At 36.9% G+C, this 17540-nt stretch overlaps 1 protein-coding gene across 3 annotated transcripts in view; it reads left to right on the top strand.

Annotated features, from left to right (window-relative positions):
• HPGD (15-hydroxyprostaglandin dehydrogenase) overlaps positions 1-17214 on the top strand; it is a 44387-nt gene extending 27173 nt beyond the window's left edge. The window contains exons 4-7 of one of the 3 annotated variants that reach the window (XM_006126992.4): positions 3159-3255; positions 11941-12017; positions 14386-14549; positions 15670-17214. In XM_006126992.4, coding sequence (XP_006127054.1) covers positions 3159-3255; positions 11941-12017; positions 14386-14549; positions 15670-15808 — 477 coding nt within the window. In that variant the 3' untranslated portion in view covers positions 15809-17214. The other 2 variants (XM_075930222.1, XM_075930221.1) reach the window with 2 other exon arrangements.
• The last annotated feature ends 326 nt before the right edge of the window (positions 17215-17540 follow it).

Genomic DNA, 17540 nt, shown 5'->3' with positions numbered 1-17540 from the left:
AATATACTCCCTAGAATTTCTTGCTATGAGCAGGCAAAAAAATTAATCATTTTATACCTGAATGTGCTTTGTGCTCCTGAGTTTGTAAATAGCATTTATAATAGAATATAAAACTTGATCTCACAGTCTTCTCACATAGCAAAACTCCTATTAAAGTGAACCAGAGTTATTCCTATATAAGTACAGCAGGATCTGGATAATGATGTTTACATAAAATTTTATAGTATATGGCTAAATGTACTACATTTACTATTAAAATAGTTTATAGATGATGAATGAAAAAAATATAGTGGCCTAAACTTTAAAATAATTTCTGTTTTGTATTTGTAATTTGGAGAACATTACTGCACTATTACAAAGGTACTTAATGTTCTTATATTTTAAGAGGTTCCCGCCCCTCTCCTCTCCCCCTCCCCCATTTAACTGGCTGTCCCTTCCAACAGGACTTTAGTCATAGTCTGGTTTTAACTTTACATTTCTATTACAGTATTTTGAGAATTTCCCATCTTTCCCATTTGCAGCTAATCATGCACATCTTCCCTGGTCAGAACTCTTGATGAATGCACTAGGAGTTGCATGTGTAGAGACTTACAAAGTGGCTACTTCTTCATTAGAACTTTTGAATTTAAAGTGGAATCTTGTAAACAGTGATAGACACAAATAATATTTATAAAATGCATCATTTAAAAGTGAAATAATCTTTCTGGCTATAAGACATCTCTTTTGTTTGACTAACTAAATAGAATTGGGTTCAATTTTAGGAAAAATTGAAGGTCGAAGGGAGATCTAGTCAAAAGTCAGCACTCCTATTATTTTTAATTAAAAAGAAATAATTTTAAATCTTAACACTAAAGCAGTAATGATGACATTCTGCACTGGCATGGGCAATTCCAATTAGGACCTTATCCTAGAATTCTTCTATCTGATTAATTAATTCTGTCTGCAAGAGCAGTGCAATAATAAATCTTGGTGAGACAAAATTAGGCAACACCTGAGTGTGTCAGTTTTCCCTCCCTCAAATTCGTGGATGAGACGATGGTGTAGGGAGGAGGGTTTTAGATTTATTAGGAACTGGGGACGCTTTTGGGAGAGGGGGAGCCTATACAGGAAGGATTGGGCTCAACCTAAACCAAGGTGGAGCCATACTGCTGGCACTAAATGTTTAAAAGGTAGAGCAGTTTTTAAACTAAGAGATGGAGGAAAGCCAACTGGTATGGAGGAGCATGTGGATCAGACGGAGACTTCTCTTAGAGGAGAGTCTCTAGGTTTTAGTCAGAAAGAGAGGAGAGGAGATAATAAAGTATGAGCTAGATCAGACAAGAAACAATCACATATACAAGAATCTAATACATCAGGGAAGGGCAGACAAACAGAGGCAATTTTTTAAAAGTGCTTCTACACAAATGCTAGAAGTCTAAATAAGATGGGTGAACTAGAGTACCTCGTATTAAAGGAGGAGATTGACATAATAGGCATCACATAAATCTGGTGGAATGAGGACAATCAGTGGGACACAATCATACCAGGATATAAAATATATCACAAGGACAGAATAGGCTGAGTGGCACTATACATGACAGATAATGTAGAATCAAATGACGTAAAAATCTTATCAACCACCTGACCTGGACAGTGATAGTGGCGTTGAAATGCTAAGGGAGATTAGAGAGGCTATCAAAATTTAAAAAAAATCAATAATAATGGTGTATTTCAATTATCCCCATATTGACTGGGTACACGTCACCTCAGGATGAGATGCAGAGATAAAATTTCTCGATGCCTTAAATGAATGCTTCTTGTAGCAGCTGGTACAGGAAGCCACAAGGGGAGAGGCAATTTTCAATTTAGTCCTCAATGGAGCACAGGATCTGGTCCAGGAGGTAACTATTACAGGACTGCTTGGAAACAGTAACCATAATATAACATTTAACATTCCTGTGATGGGAAGAACACCTCAGCAGCCCAACACTGTGGCATTTAACTTCAAAAAGGGGAATTATGCAAAAATGAGAAGGTTAGTTAAACAGAAATTAAAAGGTACAGTGACTAGAGTAAAATCCCTGCAAGCTGCATGGAAACTTTTTAAAGACACCATAATAGAGGCCCAATTTAAATCTATACCCCAAATTAAAAAACATAGTAAGAGACCTAAAAAAGAGCCATCGAGGCTTAACAACCATGTACAGTAGACTTCCGATAATCCAGCATCTTTGGGACCTAGGTGGTGCCAGATTATCGGATATACCGGAGATATATCCGATATAGACGCGGATAATAATTTTGTATCTAGAACCCTGCAAATTTGCAGATATCCACTTTCTAGCCACAGGTATCTACATCTGTGGATGTCAATGTGCAGGTATCCATGGCTGATTTTTGCAGATACAGATGAGGATACAAATTTTAAATTCACACAGAGCTCTACTGATCTCACTGCTATAGAAGCTAATGGTAATTGACTTTAATGAAAGAGAACAAGGCCTTTAAATTCTAAGCACTTCCAGACAGGGACTCTTTCACTAAGCCATATCCTGGGAGGTACTAACTATATGAAGCTCTTGGAACCATGAAAATTTCAGGGCTCAAACTCTCGAGAGTTCAGTCAATTACTTACACATTCTTCAGTGCAAAGCATACCATCTGTGATTATTAAATAAAAGTAAAGATGGCCAAATCCAAATTAGTTTAATTTATTGATCACTTTTATCCTCAAGCCAAACACTTTCATATTAGTAATTATTTGTCTATTCTGTATTTCATATAATATTTGTTTCAACACTTTTATTATGTCAGCTGTTACAGTGCTTCTTTAATGCTACCTGCTATGGGTTGTTTATCTAGTTCAGTGGTTCCCAAACTTTTCAGCATCACGCCCCCTTTTTGATTTTTGAGAAACCCTCACACCCCAAAAATAGCAGCAAAACTTCTTGAGGAACTGACTGGGGACGAAAAACAAAAATAGCAGCAAAACTTGGGGGGCGGGAGGGATTGACGGGGGTGGGCTGGGTCGCCTTGCGCCCCCCCCCCCCGGAATTTCTTCACATCCCCCAATTTAGGAACCCATGATCTAGTTTATATCTTAAAATTATAAGTAAAAGCTTCACATCTTGTGAAGAAAAAAAATAAAATTTATTTCCCCTTTATATTTCATATATCAGACTTCTGTGATCAGAGGAACATACATTGGCCTGGAATACATGAGAAAAGGAAATGGAGGGGATGGAGGGGTAATTATTAATATATCATCTCTCGCAGGTAAGAAAATCTTGTATCTAAATACTTGCTCCTTGCTGGTACTTTGAAAAATAAATGAATCAATATTTATTACATATTCATTTTATGGTCTTTTTATTCTTTTTCATACCTGTACAACATCTATTTGTCTAGTAGTCATCTCCAAAAACAAAGAATACTAGTTTTCCCAGCCCAGTTGAGCTATGTGGTCTATTTACTCCATAATTTCCTGCACTGTTAGTTTCAGGTCCCTTCCAGGTTACCAAATGATTGTAAATTAAGTGACAACAGGTAGGCTTAATTCATTAAGTTTCACTAATATTTTATCTTGCAACGCCAAAAATAGTATTTGCAACATATGGTGTGTATAAAAAGATAATCTTCAATATTTACCGACCCAAAGAGGAAACATTTGTATTCTGAGTGGATTTTTCACTGTTTAATTTTTATAGCATAAATAGAACAGGAATTAAATTTAGAGTACAGGGAAGTACCAGAAAATTGCATGAGGCAGACCCAAAATCCATGAGAAAGAGGGAAGCTAAGCAAAACCTCCTTCCTCTAATGTTTCAGATACCACACTGTGTGAACATTATGTTGTACTACCTCTGTTGATAGTAAAAGGGAATGACTGGTTGAGAAGTGGTCCTTCTAGCATCGTCATTCAGCAGACAGGTGGGGAATATTTGCAGGAATTAATATTGACCCTGTTATTATTGATTCCATTTCACTCCCACTTCATACTTTCAAATTATGTGGGGAGAACTTGGAGGCAAGAAAATAATTTTGTTTTTTATATGTAGTTTTAAAGTCTAAAGGACAGGGACTTTTTGTTGTGTTTGTACAATGGGGTCCTGGTCCATAACTAGGGATCCTAGGTAGGGTTGCCAGGTGTCTGGTTTTCACCTGGACAGTCCCATTATTTCTGGCCCCTGTCTGGTAAAAAACAAAACAAACAAACAAAAAAACCAGAAAATACCGGACATGTAAACTGTATTTTCTGTTTTTCTTGGACAGAAGGCCAGCAGAGACATTGTTCCCCTGCCATGTCTGGCTTGGACGGGGGGAAGTGAGGAGCGCCAGGATTCTTAAAGGCACAGCAATCTGTGCCTCTTTTTGGCGGGGGAGAAAGGGAGGCTCAACCAAACTTTTTTTTCTGCCATGTTCAGGATTTTTGGTGAAATCATCTGGCAAGCCTAAATTCCTAGGAGCTACTGCAATACAGATAATTAAATGAAGAGACACTGAGTATAGAGCAGAGGAGGAGAAGACACTGACTGAATATAGGAAGCAGTGTGGATTGGATGCCTCCCTGTGTATGCCCAGAGTTCTACAGTATTCCCATACCTATCAGGACATCTGCAAGCTAAAGCCTTGTCTACACTAACCCTTCTTCCCTTCCCTCTCTCCCCTCTCCCCCTAATCTATCCTACACAACTTCAGCTATATAAATAGTGTAGCTGAAGTTGACATACTAAGCAAATGTGATAAATCAACTGCCAGTGGATCACTTGCTGCAGTATCGATCCACTGCATTTTGGAAACAAGGCCTAAAAAAACCAAGTTTCCCTAATAAGATTCTGCATTGGAGCTATGAGTTTAAACTCAGTTTTACACACACACACACACACAGCGCCTCACATGAGATTTTCCATTAAATGTCTTCATGTAGCCTTAACTCAGCATTAATAATGTAGTCTGATTCAATGTCTATTGAAGTCCATGAGATAATATTCCACCAATTTCAACAAGCATTGAATCAGGCCCAGATATCAACTACCTTTGTTACACTGACAACCATCAGCCCTGGTGAAAGATTAAACAGTTTCACAAAGCATATAAACATAAAAAAGAGAGCAAAGGTAGAGTACTGTAGCACTGTGGAGCCTGAGTCACCAGTACTGATATGAGTAACCCAGTCCTCTTGGGTTTCGATAAGCTTTACAAATGTCTTTTTAATTAAAGATATATTTACTTTTACATTATCAAAAACGAGGTGTACTATGCTTTGGTTACTTTTACGCAGCATGAGTATAGCAATTATTTTATCAAATATATTATAAAAGTGAATAGTCTTTTTATTTCTATTAGTGTGTTATGATTATATATATTTTTTTACTCTCAGACTCTAATCCTGCCTAGATGAAACTCCTCATTGAGTTGATTTTAAAAAAAAAAAAAAAAAAAAACACTCACTGAACCAAGTTTCCTTTTTTTTAAGCAGACTTAGCTTCTGTTGACCATTAACAAACCTGTTACTCTATCAAATTTGTTTTCAATTCTCTATAAATTTTCATCAGACAGGCTCCACACATAACAAGTATCCTGGTCACTTATGGTGTACAATAAAAAGAGTCATTTAGTGCTAATGTAACACTACGTTCAAAGTCCTGTACACACAGTAATTAATTAGGCTTCAGTTCTTTTGGAGTTTTGCCATTGATTTTAATGAGAAAGCTGAAGCCCAAACGTTCAGTCCTATAAGGTGAATTCAGTGGTACTAGTCACATTGGGTATGTCTACACTACCCTCCTAGTTCGAACTAGGAGGGTAATGTATGCATACCGCACTTGCTAATGAAGCCCGGGATTTGAATTTCCCGGGCTTCATTAGCATAAGCGGGGAGCCGCCATTTTTAAATCCCCGCTGCTTCGAACCCCGTGTAGCGCGGCTACACGGGGCTCGAACTAGGTAGTTCGGACTAGGGTGCCTATTCCGAACTACCGGTACACCTCGTTTCACGAGGAATACCGGTAGTTCGGAATAGGACCCTAGTCCGAACTACCTAGTTCAAGCCCCGTGTAGCCGCGCTACACGGGGTTCGAAGCAGCGGGGATTTAAAAATGGCGGCTCCCCGCTTATGCTAATGAAGCCCGGGAAATTCAAATCCCGGGCTTCATTAGCAAGTGCGGTATGCATACATTACCCCGCTAGTTCGAACTAGCGGGGTAGTGTAGACATACCCATTCTTTACAGTAAGTAAGGTTTACTCGGGGGAGTCCCGCGTGGCCAGACCATCACAGGACCAAGGCTTTGTTCCTAAAAGCTCTTCTCTGATGAAGTGTGAGTTAGAGGCAATTTAGCTAGGGCCATAGAACAAATTTTTGGCACCAAGAGGGACTAGAACTGAAAATTACCTGACTCCTAACCCACAGCTCATCCCAGAGCATGCTGCCTTTCCCAGCTATAAAACCTCTGATAACTTTCAAAGGAATTATGCATTCATGAAGAGGAAGTTATATCACAAAGTCTCTGAGACAATGGCACTTTTGTGTGTGTAGTTGCAGAACTGGCCCCCATAGAAAAGAGCTTGCCAGTGGTTTTTAAATATCACTTGACATTAAAGGAAAGTAAGATATTTTAACCCCTCTTAGGGTACAGTTTAAAGCAGTTTTGAAATTTGTGAGAAAATGCATACACTGTGAATTTTAAGAGCTGAAGTTGAAAAAAACTGAAGAGGATGATTGGGTTGGCTGGTTTTTGTTCTGTTTTTTGGTAATTTTGGCAGATTATATGTTTTCATGGAGCTACGATATAAACTATGATTTTTGAGCCCTCTAAATTCTGAAATAAAAAATCAAAATATATTTATAGAGGACTTAAAGGTAGGTACCATAGTCAGCATAAAAACATACAGGCTGTGTCTACACTGCAACCCTTTTCCGGAAAAGGGATGCAGATTAGACAAGTCGGAATTGCAAATGCAGCGGGGGGATTTATAGATCCCTTGCTGCATTTGCATGAACATGGCTGCCGCTTATTTCCGGCTCGGGGCTTTGCCGGAGAAAAGCGCCAGTCTAGACGGGATCTTTCAGAAAATAAAGCCTTTTCCGAAACGTCCCTTATTCCTCTTAAAATCAGGGATAAGGGACCTTTTGGAAAAGGCTTTATTTTCTGAAAGATCCCGTCTAGACTGGCGCTTTTCTCCGGCAAAGCCCCGAGCCAGAAAAAAAGTGGCAGCCATGTTCATGCAAATGCAGCGGGGGATATTTAAATCCCCCGCTGCATTTGCAATTCTGACTTGTCTAATCTGCATCCCTTTTCCGGAAAAGGTGTGCAGTGTAGACACAGCCATTGGGTTCTGACTTGTTAGTCATATAATATAAGGTCAGAAGGGACCACCAGATCATCTAATTGGATTTCCTTTATATCACAAATCACCAACACCACCCAGCACCCACGCACCAAAATTAGACCTAAGTGTTACAGCCCACAGGAGAGTAGACTCCTATGATCATCCATTACTGCCTGTGGCAATCAAGGTTCACCCATGCCCAAGACTGCTGGAATCGCAGGGAAATGATAAAGTGAGGTAGATGCAGATGATCCCTACAAGAGACCCACACTTCAGAAAGCACAGTTCACAAGTTGCCAAAATGGTGGGGGGTTCCTATAGGATGATTATCTTGAAGGCAATGAATTTTAGAAAGCCCACCAATGTAGGCCCAACCAAACATTTACACATGCTGCAGTTTGCTTTCATAAAGTGATTTCAATCACTTTCAAGACTCATGGAAGTAAAGTTAAAAATGCATGTATGGGGCTGCAGGATTGGGATTTTAGAGTCAATAGCTTTTAAAAAAGCTGATATACTCTGACAAGAAAAAGAAAAAAAGGGTTGTGCTAACCAGAAGTCAGGGTAAGAACACTGGGGTGGAGGGGAGGAAACATGAGCTAACATGAATGGGTTAGGGATTTTGATTTTGCTCCTTATAAAATATCCTGGAGGAAACATAGCAAGGGACTTCTACAAAGCAGGAGTCTACATAGGGAAAACAGGAACCTCTATAACAAAGTCTACACATAGAGAGCCAATTGTGTTCAAACTTGAGCATCTGGTGAAACCTCTCTCTCATGATATAGTCCATAGCACAGCTACAGAATATCAACTGTTTAATTTGTTTCCCTTATTATACCTCTGCTAGGTCAAAAGAGATTTTTAACTTTAGAACATATTTCAGGGTCATTCTGTGTTTTTCAGCTTGTTGTTTGAGAAGGAGGGCTATCCAATTTTGTTTTTTAGTTTGGAAATTATATTTTTTTAAGTAGACATTATAACAATTATTCACTTTTTAAAAATAATTTTTATACTGTACATGCTCCTAGAGGCTTTGATAATCACCTTTTAAAAAACACACATACATAAACATGGCAAAAAAATCTGTTATAACAGAAAAAGCTCTCAACATGTTACAACAATAGTTAATAGTTTGTTTCTAAATAAATGTCATCATTTCCCCAAAACTTGTGCTTGATTATTTTTAAAAACTATTTTATAATCAGTGAAAATTTAGCAAGACAATACTTAGTGTGAAGCAAAATGCAGGACAATGTAGCACTTTAAAGACTAACAAGATGGTTTATTAGATGATGAGCTTTCGTGGGCCAGACCCACTTCCTCAGATCATTTCTATCACAATACTTAGTGTGTGACATACAATTACCCATTTAAATGTAATTCATAACAAATTGAATATATTTACTTACTATGTTATTTTGCTAATGATCTCTAACAGTATATTTTTGGCACCAACCACTATCTTCTGATGAATGCAGAGCTCCCGCTGAAATCAAGAGTAAACAAGTGTGCCACCAGAATTTGGCTTTCACTGTTTATGTATGACATTCTAAACCATGTTATAATAATTTTAATATTATAATTATAATTATTTTAAGAGTAAAGGGAATCACATTTCATCTCAAGATAGCTAACAATACAACTAATGAAAGGTTAACTAAATGCTAAGAAGTCATATTTAAAAACAGATACTTCATCAAATCCCAGTGGGTAATCCCTGTCCATTAGGGGAATATACCTAGGAGGAAATTCTTCACTGTGTGTTCACCAAATCAGTTAAATACATTGAAAAAAGAGGCAATAGCAACAAATGCAAATCTGACATACAGCCTATACCTCCATTGCTAATTTCCCAATTTGTGGATCATGAAATTTAATTAAAACCATTGACCATGACAAATGAATAAATAGATTTAGCTAGAAGTCTCACTTTACATCTAAAATGGTAATTAATGATCTGGACACCTTAACCACAAAGGGACTAGAGCAAAAACCAAAGGGAGGAGTTGCCTTTTTGTCAGCTCACCAATAAATCAGGCAGAGAGAAAATAACAGAAAAAATTGCACTGTAGTGCCTGTAGTGTTAGTGTAACTGTCTTTTGACATCTAAGTGAGTTTTTGTGCCATCTTCTACTTAATTTTCAGCTAAGTATGCATTTAAGTTCATTTTCTGATTTTATGTATTTTCTCTCTCTCTCTCTCTCTCTCTCTCTCTCTCTCTCTCAAAGAAATTGTAGCCTGCTTAACTAACCTCTAGTCTAAGTCCTTCCTCTGGATTCCTAATACAGCCTGTCTTACCTACTTTTTCAGCTGTAAATTTGTTCCGATTGCCTTTATCTTTATGTTATGCACAGCACATTGTACTGTTAAACAAATACCACTTGGGTGTGATGAATAATATTGACAATAACTAGTGCTGACTCTACATTGCAGGATGTAAGAAATACTCTACTCTTGGAGGACAAATCCCAGTAGAAGTAAACTCACTGATAGCTCTCCAGCATCATAAAAAAGCAGGGTTTACAAAGGTCTATGGTCTACAACGTCACAGATGGAGACTCAGAAATAGAACAAGCACTCTTCCTTTAGAGGTGCCAGAGTACAGTGATCCATTCTAACAACTTTCAAAAGCATCCAAAGGCTGAACCTTTTCATCTGAGATGAAGAGTTGAACAAACTTAAAAAGACACCATTATTCATTTTAATACACCATTTACTCCCCACCCCCAAAAGTGAAAAGTGCTAATAAAAGTGCAGTTTTCACTGGATCAATTTAGCATTTAAATAAAGAAAGATGTCTTAAACACTGAAATATCATTTTTCATGTCAGAGTTGTAATTATAAAGCCTTATCAGAAAATTATTTCCTTTGGGTCAAAGTAACTCCAGAGCAGAATGCCCGTACAAGGCTCTATGTGCCACTTAATATCTCTACTGAAATCTCATGTTAACAACTTGATGGGTTCATAGATCCTTGCTTGTATCTTTCCCTCTGTGATGAATAAGACCCTTTGTTGCTGATATTTACAAAAACCAAAAAGGAAAAATAGATTTTTTTAATTGGGGTGATTTCCATTAGTCAGAGCTAAACAACAAACATTAGCACAGCAACTTTAGCATCCAAATTTAATGACATCTCCATTCAGGAATGTGTTCAAGTTGTATCTCTCTAATTCAGGACAGGCTGTGCTTTGCTTCTTACAGTTACATAATTTCCAGATGGAATTGCAGTCCCTTTGCATTATAATTTGGTCATTATGCCTGCTAGCACCCTTGTGACTGAAATCCCTATAATGGAAGATTCATGGTGTGTCATCCTTTGATTATCCCACTGGCAATCCACACTCAATTGGGCAAAAACTGACCTCCTAACCTTTCCTCCCAAACCTTCTCTGACTTTCTTGCTTTTCTACTGCAATTGATAATACTGCACTCACCCCACTCCCTTTGTCATCACTCAAGGGTACATCTAGACTACAGAGCTTTTCCGGGATACATCCAGTATTCCGGAAAAGCTCTGCCATGTCCAAGAAAGATGTCTGCTTTTCCCAAAAAAGTCGGAAAAGCAGACACATTTTGTCGGCATCCCTGTAAACCTCGTTTAATGAGGAAGAAGGGATGTTCCCAAAGAGGCTTTTTTTCCCCAATATTTGGCCCCATGTAGATTATTCCATTTTAACTCATATTTAGTTTGTGATCTACTATATTCCCCTAATCCTTTGCTGCAGTACTATAGTAAAACTCCAATAGTCTGGCATCCAATAGTCCGGCACTCCTGATAGTCCGGCATCAAAATGGCAAGAGCCTAGTGAGCGAACTTCGGAAAAAAATGAGTCACAAGGCAACAGCAGCAGCAGCTGAACTGAGCAAAAAGGGTAAAAAAGGCTTAAAAAAACTAAAACATTACAGTATACTGTATACAGTATGTACATAAAAAGGGTTAAGAATACTTTATATACAGTATATAATGTATACAGTGTGTGTATAGATAGATAGATAGATAGATAGATAAACCATTTTATAGTACCTCCTGATAGTCTGGCATATTTGATAATCCGGCACCACCTACGTCCCATAGGTTCCGGATTATCGGAAGTCTACTGTACTTCCCAGACAGTCATTTCCCATTTTATGTCGGTTGCAATTGATTATTCTTGCTTAAGTATAGTGCTTTACATTTGTCCTCATTGAATGTCAGACCATTTTTCCAGTTTGTCAATATAATTTTACATTCTAATCCTGTCCTTTAAAGCATTTGCAATCCTTCCCAGCAAATTAACACAAATTTCACAGTGCCCTCTCTATACTATTATCCAAATAATTTATGAAGTTATTGAATAGAAACAGATCCAGGACAGATCCCTGCAGTACCCCACTCAATATGGCCTTCGATATAGACTATGAAAAATGTTTTTCTCTTTTTGTATTCTTACTCTCTCTTGCCTTTTCGTTTTTTTCTGGAATTTGTTTTTTTGGCTGGTCTCTCATTCCTTTTCCTATTCCCCAGATTGTCCTCAAAATTACAACTTGAATTAAGAAATTTAACTGCTAAATTTGATTGTACATCTGTTCTAATCTCAACAGGTATTTATTATTAATGTATGTATTCAACTCTCTTCATTTTTCAAGGACTTATGCCTGCTGCACACCAACCAGTGTACTGTGCTACAAAACATGGCATAATTGGATTCACACGGTCTATAGCAGTGAGTACTTGTGACCAAAATCATTATCAGCAGTTCCTTGAGAACATGCTTACTTTCTCATGTTCCCTCTGAATAGCATTGCAAGTAAAATCAGTGCCCACTAAAGTGCTATGTGAGGTTGTTTTGTTTTAACAAAAGCTTTTAAGGTGGTCTCCGAAAATTCCTTCCTTTCACAGGGAAATCCAAGGCCAAGTTGACACAACTCCAGTTTCAATAATAGCATAACTGGAGTTAACATATCTTAAATCATTTTTTCCAGCAGCCCAATGCAGGAGGTTGATGGGAGAAACTCTCCTGTTGACTTCCCTTGCTCCTCGTGACCCTGTGGAGTACTAGGGTCAACTTGGGTGCCATCAGCATTGGATTTAGCAGGTCTTTACCAGACCTGCTAATTTGAAGCTTGGAAAATCAATCTGCGGAGCCTAGATCTCCGTGTAAGTATAGACAAAGCCCAAAAAGACAACAACTGGGCTGTATGTGAAGTTGGTGATCAGTACAATGTTTGGGCAATCTTCTTAGTGTATGGGCAATGAATGTGATACAAAGAGGGGATAAAAACATATACTTTTGGACAAATCATTTAATTTTTCAGTTTCTCCATCTGTAAATTAGGGATGATGATATTTGTGTAATAAGTGATGCTGCAGTGCAAATTAGTATATGTGATTTGAAAATTAAAAGTACTCCCCATTATTAAGGCTGGCTTGGGCATTCTGCTTACTTAACATTGGTCTGGTAGTAAAAATGAAAGGCTCCAATTCAGAATGGTATGCTGGGTGTTGTACAAATATATAGGAAGAAGTGGTCCCTATCACAAGCATCTTATTGTTTAATTTATGGCAAGATAGTGGTGGAGGAAAAAGGCTTAAAAGTACATGGGTGACAATATCATGTATTTGCATGGAACATTTATATGCATAATTTGATGTAGCCTGTTCACATGAGATATGTTCCCCAAAGAAGCTGAGATATATTTAGATAAGCAACCAGACTTTTAAGATATTTTCCCAAACCTCTGAAACTTCTAAGGTTAAGTAATCCAGATCAGTTTGGGAATAGAAGTCACATATCACATCTTGGCCATCATCTGCACATGACAATACATAGTTTGATTTTTTTGCATAACTTAAAAATATATATAATATTCCAACAACAAAGAAACATGAGAGCATATGCTTCTTCCTAAAGGACATATGGAAATAAAACACCAAAGAAACACAAAAGGACTTCAAATACTTACCAGATAACAGAGAAGGCAAAGCAGGCCACAGCCAGGTACAAATTAGAAATTTGGGGGATTTTAATTGATTGTCTGTCCCAGACATAGAAGGCCAGCTTCTGAAGAAAGAATCTCTAGATAAAGCTCCAATAAAAATGATCAACCTCAGATTAGGCAATATAGTGGTGTTCAGAGTCAAAAAAAAGTTATTCTAGGGAAAAAAGGGTTTGCTGGAGTTATATTTAGGACAGCCATTGTTTCTTTTGTATTAGGCTATATCAGTATACCAGCCATAGTGCTCATGGTGGTAGCTGAAATTGCTGATGAGAAAAACTCAAAAAAATGATTTTATGTAAAGAGTGTGTTGGATTTCTTTTCATAGTAATGCTCAACAAAATATGGGTGTATGCAAGATCTTGTCTTGCTCAAGAATATATTGCTTAAACTTTTCCTGAAACATTCAATCATCAGAACCACCAACGATTCATTGGTTGGTAATGATGCCAAGACTACAGATCTTGGGGTACATTCTGAATTTTTCCAGTAACCAGAGGCAATCTTGTCCAGGAGTTATTAGCATAATCGTTCATATGATTTTATAGACTAAGGAATAAAATCTAGAGTGTAATCAAGACTTCTTGTATGTTGATATGAATTACACTTATTTCAATGGTCTTTATCCTCTTCATGAAGACCTCTTCCAACCATGTATCAAATTAATTTAACTTTTGAGTACCAATTCTGTGTAAAACAAAACACTGAAGAGACACAACAGGACTTCAAATACTTACCACATAACAGAGAAGAAGGCAAAGCGTGACACAGCCAGATACAAATTAGAAATTTGGGAGATTTTTTTTTTGCATCATTTTAAAAATATATAATACTCCAACAACAAAGAAACTGATAAAATGAGAGCATTACAGAAATTATACACGTACAAAAAGAGAAAGGTATATATAAGACCAGGATCAATACCCAGTTTGCCACCCACACAGCCCTTTTATGCTAGCTATTTGCATAAAACACTGACAAATAAAGGGCTAATATCCTTCTGTTAGTTATACGGATTGTGTCAAGCAATGTATTTTCTAATCTTTGTAAAAGTTCATAAAATGCTGAAAATGAACATGTCTAACATTTTTGTAGATGGCAGCTCAAATGGGAAATTATGGTGTGCGACTTAATACAATTTGTCCAGGCTTTGTTAACACACCAATTCTTCAGTCTATTGATAAAGAAGAGAATATGGGACAATATTACGAATACAAGGATGAGATCAAAGACATGATGAAGTTCTATGGTGTGATGGAGTAAGTGAAGCTATATAGAATATTCTTTGGTCTTCTATAGCTGAAGGGAAAGTAAGTAATAATAACACAGGGAGTTGCTGATCCATAGCAGCGTAAGCATCTGTATTATATTTCTATACAAATTACACGAGACAAAATAGAAGGCAACTGAAATAAAGGGACTTAACTATGTTATTGCTGTCCCTTTTTAACACAATCAGCTAGTTAAATTTCAGGGCCCTGGAAATGTTCCATTGGGAAATAGAAATTTTCTTTGATGCAATCTTTTTTATTTACAAAGAACATACAAAGTCCTACATCTCAGAACACAAAAGGAATTAAATAGCAGAAATCACTTATTTTTCCTCACAGCACAAATAACATTCTTCTCAGCATGCGTCTCTAACCCAAAAATCTTTCCCCAGGTCTTTTCTAGTGTCAGACACCATGCTTTCAGTTGATCCTTCAGATGTCTGGGTCATTCTGAATCTTCTCAGTTGCTGTGTTCTCTCCCTTCTGATCTAATCAGAGCCAAACCCTGATAGGCCATTCAGTCTAAACTACTGGGAGGGTTCATCATCCCCTTTTACCTTATATTGGACAGGGGGTGTGGTTTGTTAACAGAATGGTGTGTTCACAACCTGTCTCAATGGCACTTGTGATCCATGCAGTCACCAGTACTTCAAAGCATAACACTGTGTTGGTTTGCCCACACTTTTTCAGATGTCACTTGGGAAACAAATGCAGAATACACAACAGAGGAGATCTGCAGAGGGATAGTACTTATTACAGGGAATTTTAATAAAAAACTAGATGGCAACCAAACATCTGAAGTATTTACCAATGACTAGACTTATAAGGGATCATTTGCCAAATTGCAGTGATATATTATTTGTATGCCCAAATTATGACTCCATATCCTTCCTGAAATGCTCTTGGAACTTCTGTTGCAGTACCAAAAATATTGGTATGTAAATTGTAGATGGTTCAGTTTGCAAGTGTTTATGCAAACATTTATTTATACTTTGTTTAGTGCATACATTTTCCACAATCTCTAGTGCATTATGCTAACAAACTAACCAAGAAGGTATTCTGTGCCATGCCTGATTTTCAAAATAGAAAAACATTTATTTTTCTCTAGCCCATCACTAATTGCCAAAGGACTATTAATGATCATTGAAGATGATGCTTTAAATGGAGAAGTTATGAAGATTACAGCATCCAAGGGGATTCATTTTCAAGAATATACCGAACTTCCTTTTCAGTCAGGAAGGCTATAAATCTTATTCTGTTGTCTTGGCTCCAAATTAATATAAAAATGTACTTTAAACAATTTTAAAAAAAGACAAATGTGTTTGTGTCCAAAGAGTGACATATTTGAACTCTTTATTGCAGTAATGTACAGTTGATAGAAAGAAATGTGTAAAAATATGATTTCTTATTTTGATTTTAAATACTGCTATTAATATTCTTTATTGATAGAATAAGCATATTGCTTACAAAGATATTTCATGATGCAATAATAAGGGTCAGATTCTGCCCGCTGGTAATTATTTGTATGGTGCTCTCTTGACCTACTGTGGCACTGCAGGCACTCCTTGCTTCAGTTGCCCTTCCTTCAGGAACTTCACACCAATCACAAGAGTGTAAAAGAAAATGTCCCTATTGGGGCTCTACTTTGCTCAATACAAATAAACTTGAAATAAAAAATCACCCTTTCCCTTCAGAAGTCACACAGATGTTTCCTTTGGGACTTGTCACCTCTCACTTCTGGCCTCTCTGGACAATCTGAGTGCGAGGTCAGGATTTTATTACATATTTATCTAATTTGTGTAATAAACTGTGGAGTAATATTGTTAGCTATGTTGGGAGCAATTTATTAACACACTGTCTTACTAAGGAACAGATAGCTGTAAGCATATGGGGCATATTTACTAATAGTGCAAACTAGTACTACTCCATTATTTTCAATTAGTTACATCTGTTTACAAATTGGGCTCAAAATACTAAAATGTGATTGTATTTTGCTATATGCAGGTAGCCAAAGATGTCTTAAGCGTCTATCTACAGTAGTTTTAGCTTCTTTTATGTGACTGGGTTGACAAAATAGCTTACATCTATTTTCCATGTATAATAATGTGTTGCATTTTTTTCTGTGATGCTAGTAGAAACATTACCATAATAATGGCAGCTTCCCATCTTCTTTTGGTTATACAGTAACGCATCGGACACAAAATCCATAGTTATAGAATAGAGCAAAGTTAAACTGTGAGTATCAGTGAAAAAATATTAATTAATTTAAAATGAGAAGTGACCTATGCAAAGTCCAAATAAAATCCAAAGTCTGTGCTATCATGATTTCTATGGAATAACTAGGGGGGAAGAGAGGAGGAAATCACTCAATAACAAGGGGAAAAAACATCTGTTTCTGATGGGTTTTTGAGCACATCTGCTTCTTAATTGCAATCAAAGACTAAAATGGAAATATAAGCAATAAAAATTCCAGTTGCTTTTCTTTACAATTTGAAAAATGGATTTTAAAAATTAGGAGCAACTACAGGGATCCGTTAAAGAATGTGTGTTTTTGATACAGCCTTGTCCAGAATTTGTTTTGCCTGTAATTATATTTTGTATGTTTGGATTTTTTTTATGTACTTTTAAATGAAATAAAAATAATTTACACTTATTTAAGAATATTTCTTCTTTATAAAAGGAGTTTTGGAAGAAGAGCTAAGATTAAAGAAACAGAAAGCTGAGAAAAGGGTGGGAAAAAGATTAAGCACATATTCCTGCTTTCTCTTCCTCTTTTCTTTTCCCTTTAGCTATGTGAAAATGCTTAGTCAGCTGTTTGGAGACTATTTAAAATCCTTGAATTTGGCCCCCACCAGTAACAACAGCATCGATCAGAAACCTTTACAAGATCTCTAAAACAGCTTTTCATCTCTCTATATATGCACACACACATCATAAAAATCCAAGAACTAATATCCCAATGATTTAAATTTTGGGATA

The sequence above is a fragment of the Pelodiscus sinensis genome, chromosome 5 (genome assembly GCF_049634645.1).
Source record: "Pelodiscus sinensis isolate JC-2024 chromosome 5, ASM4963464v1, whole genome shotgun sequence".
Taxonomy (NCBI): domain Eukaryota; kingdom Metazoa; phylum Chordata; order Testudines; family Trionychidae; genus Pelodiscus; species Pelodiscus sinensis.
This window is presented reverse-complemented; position numbering and strand designations above follow the sequence as displayed.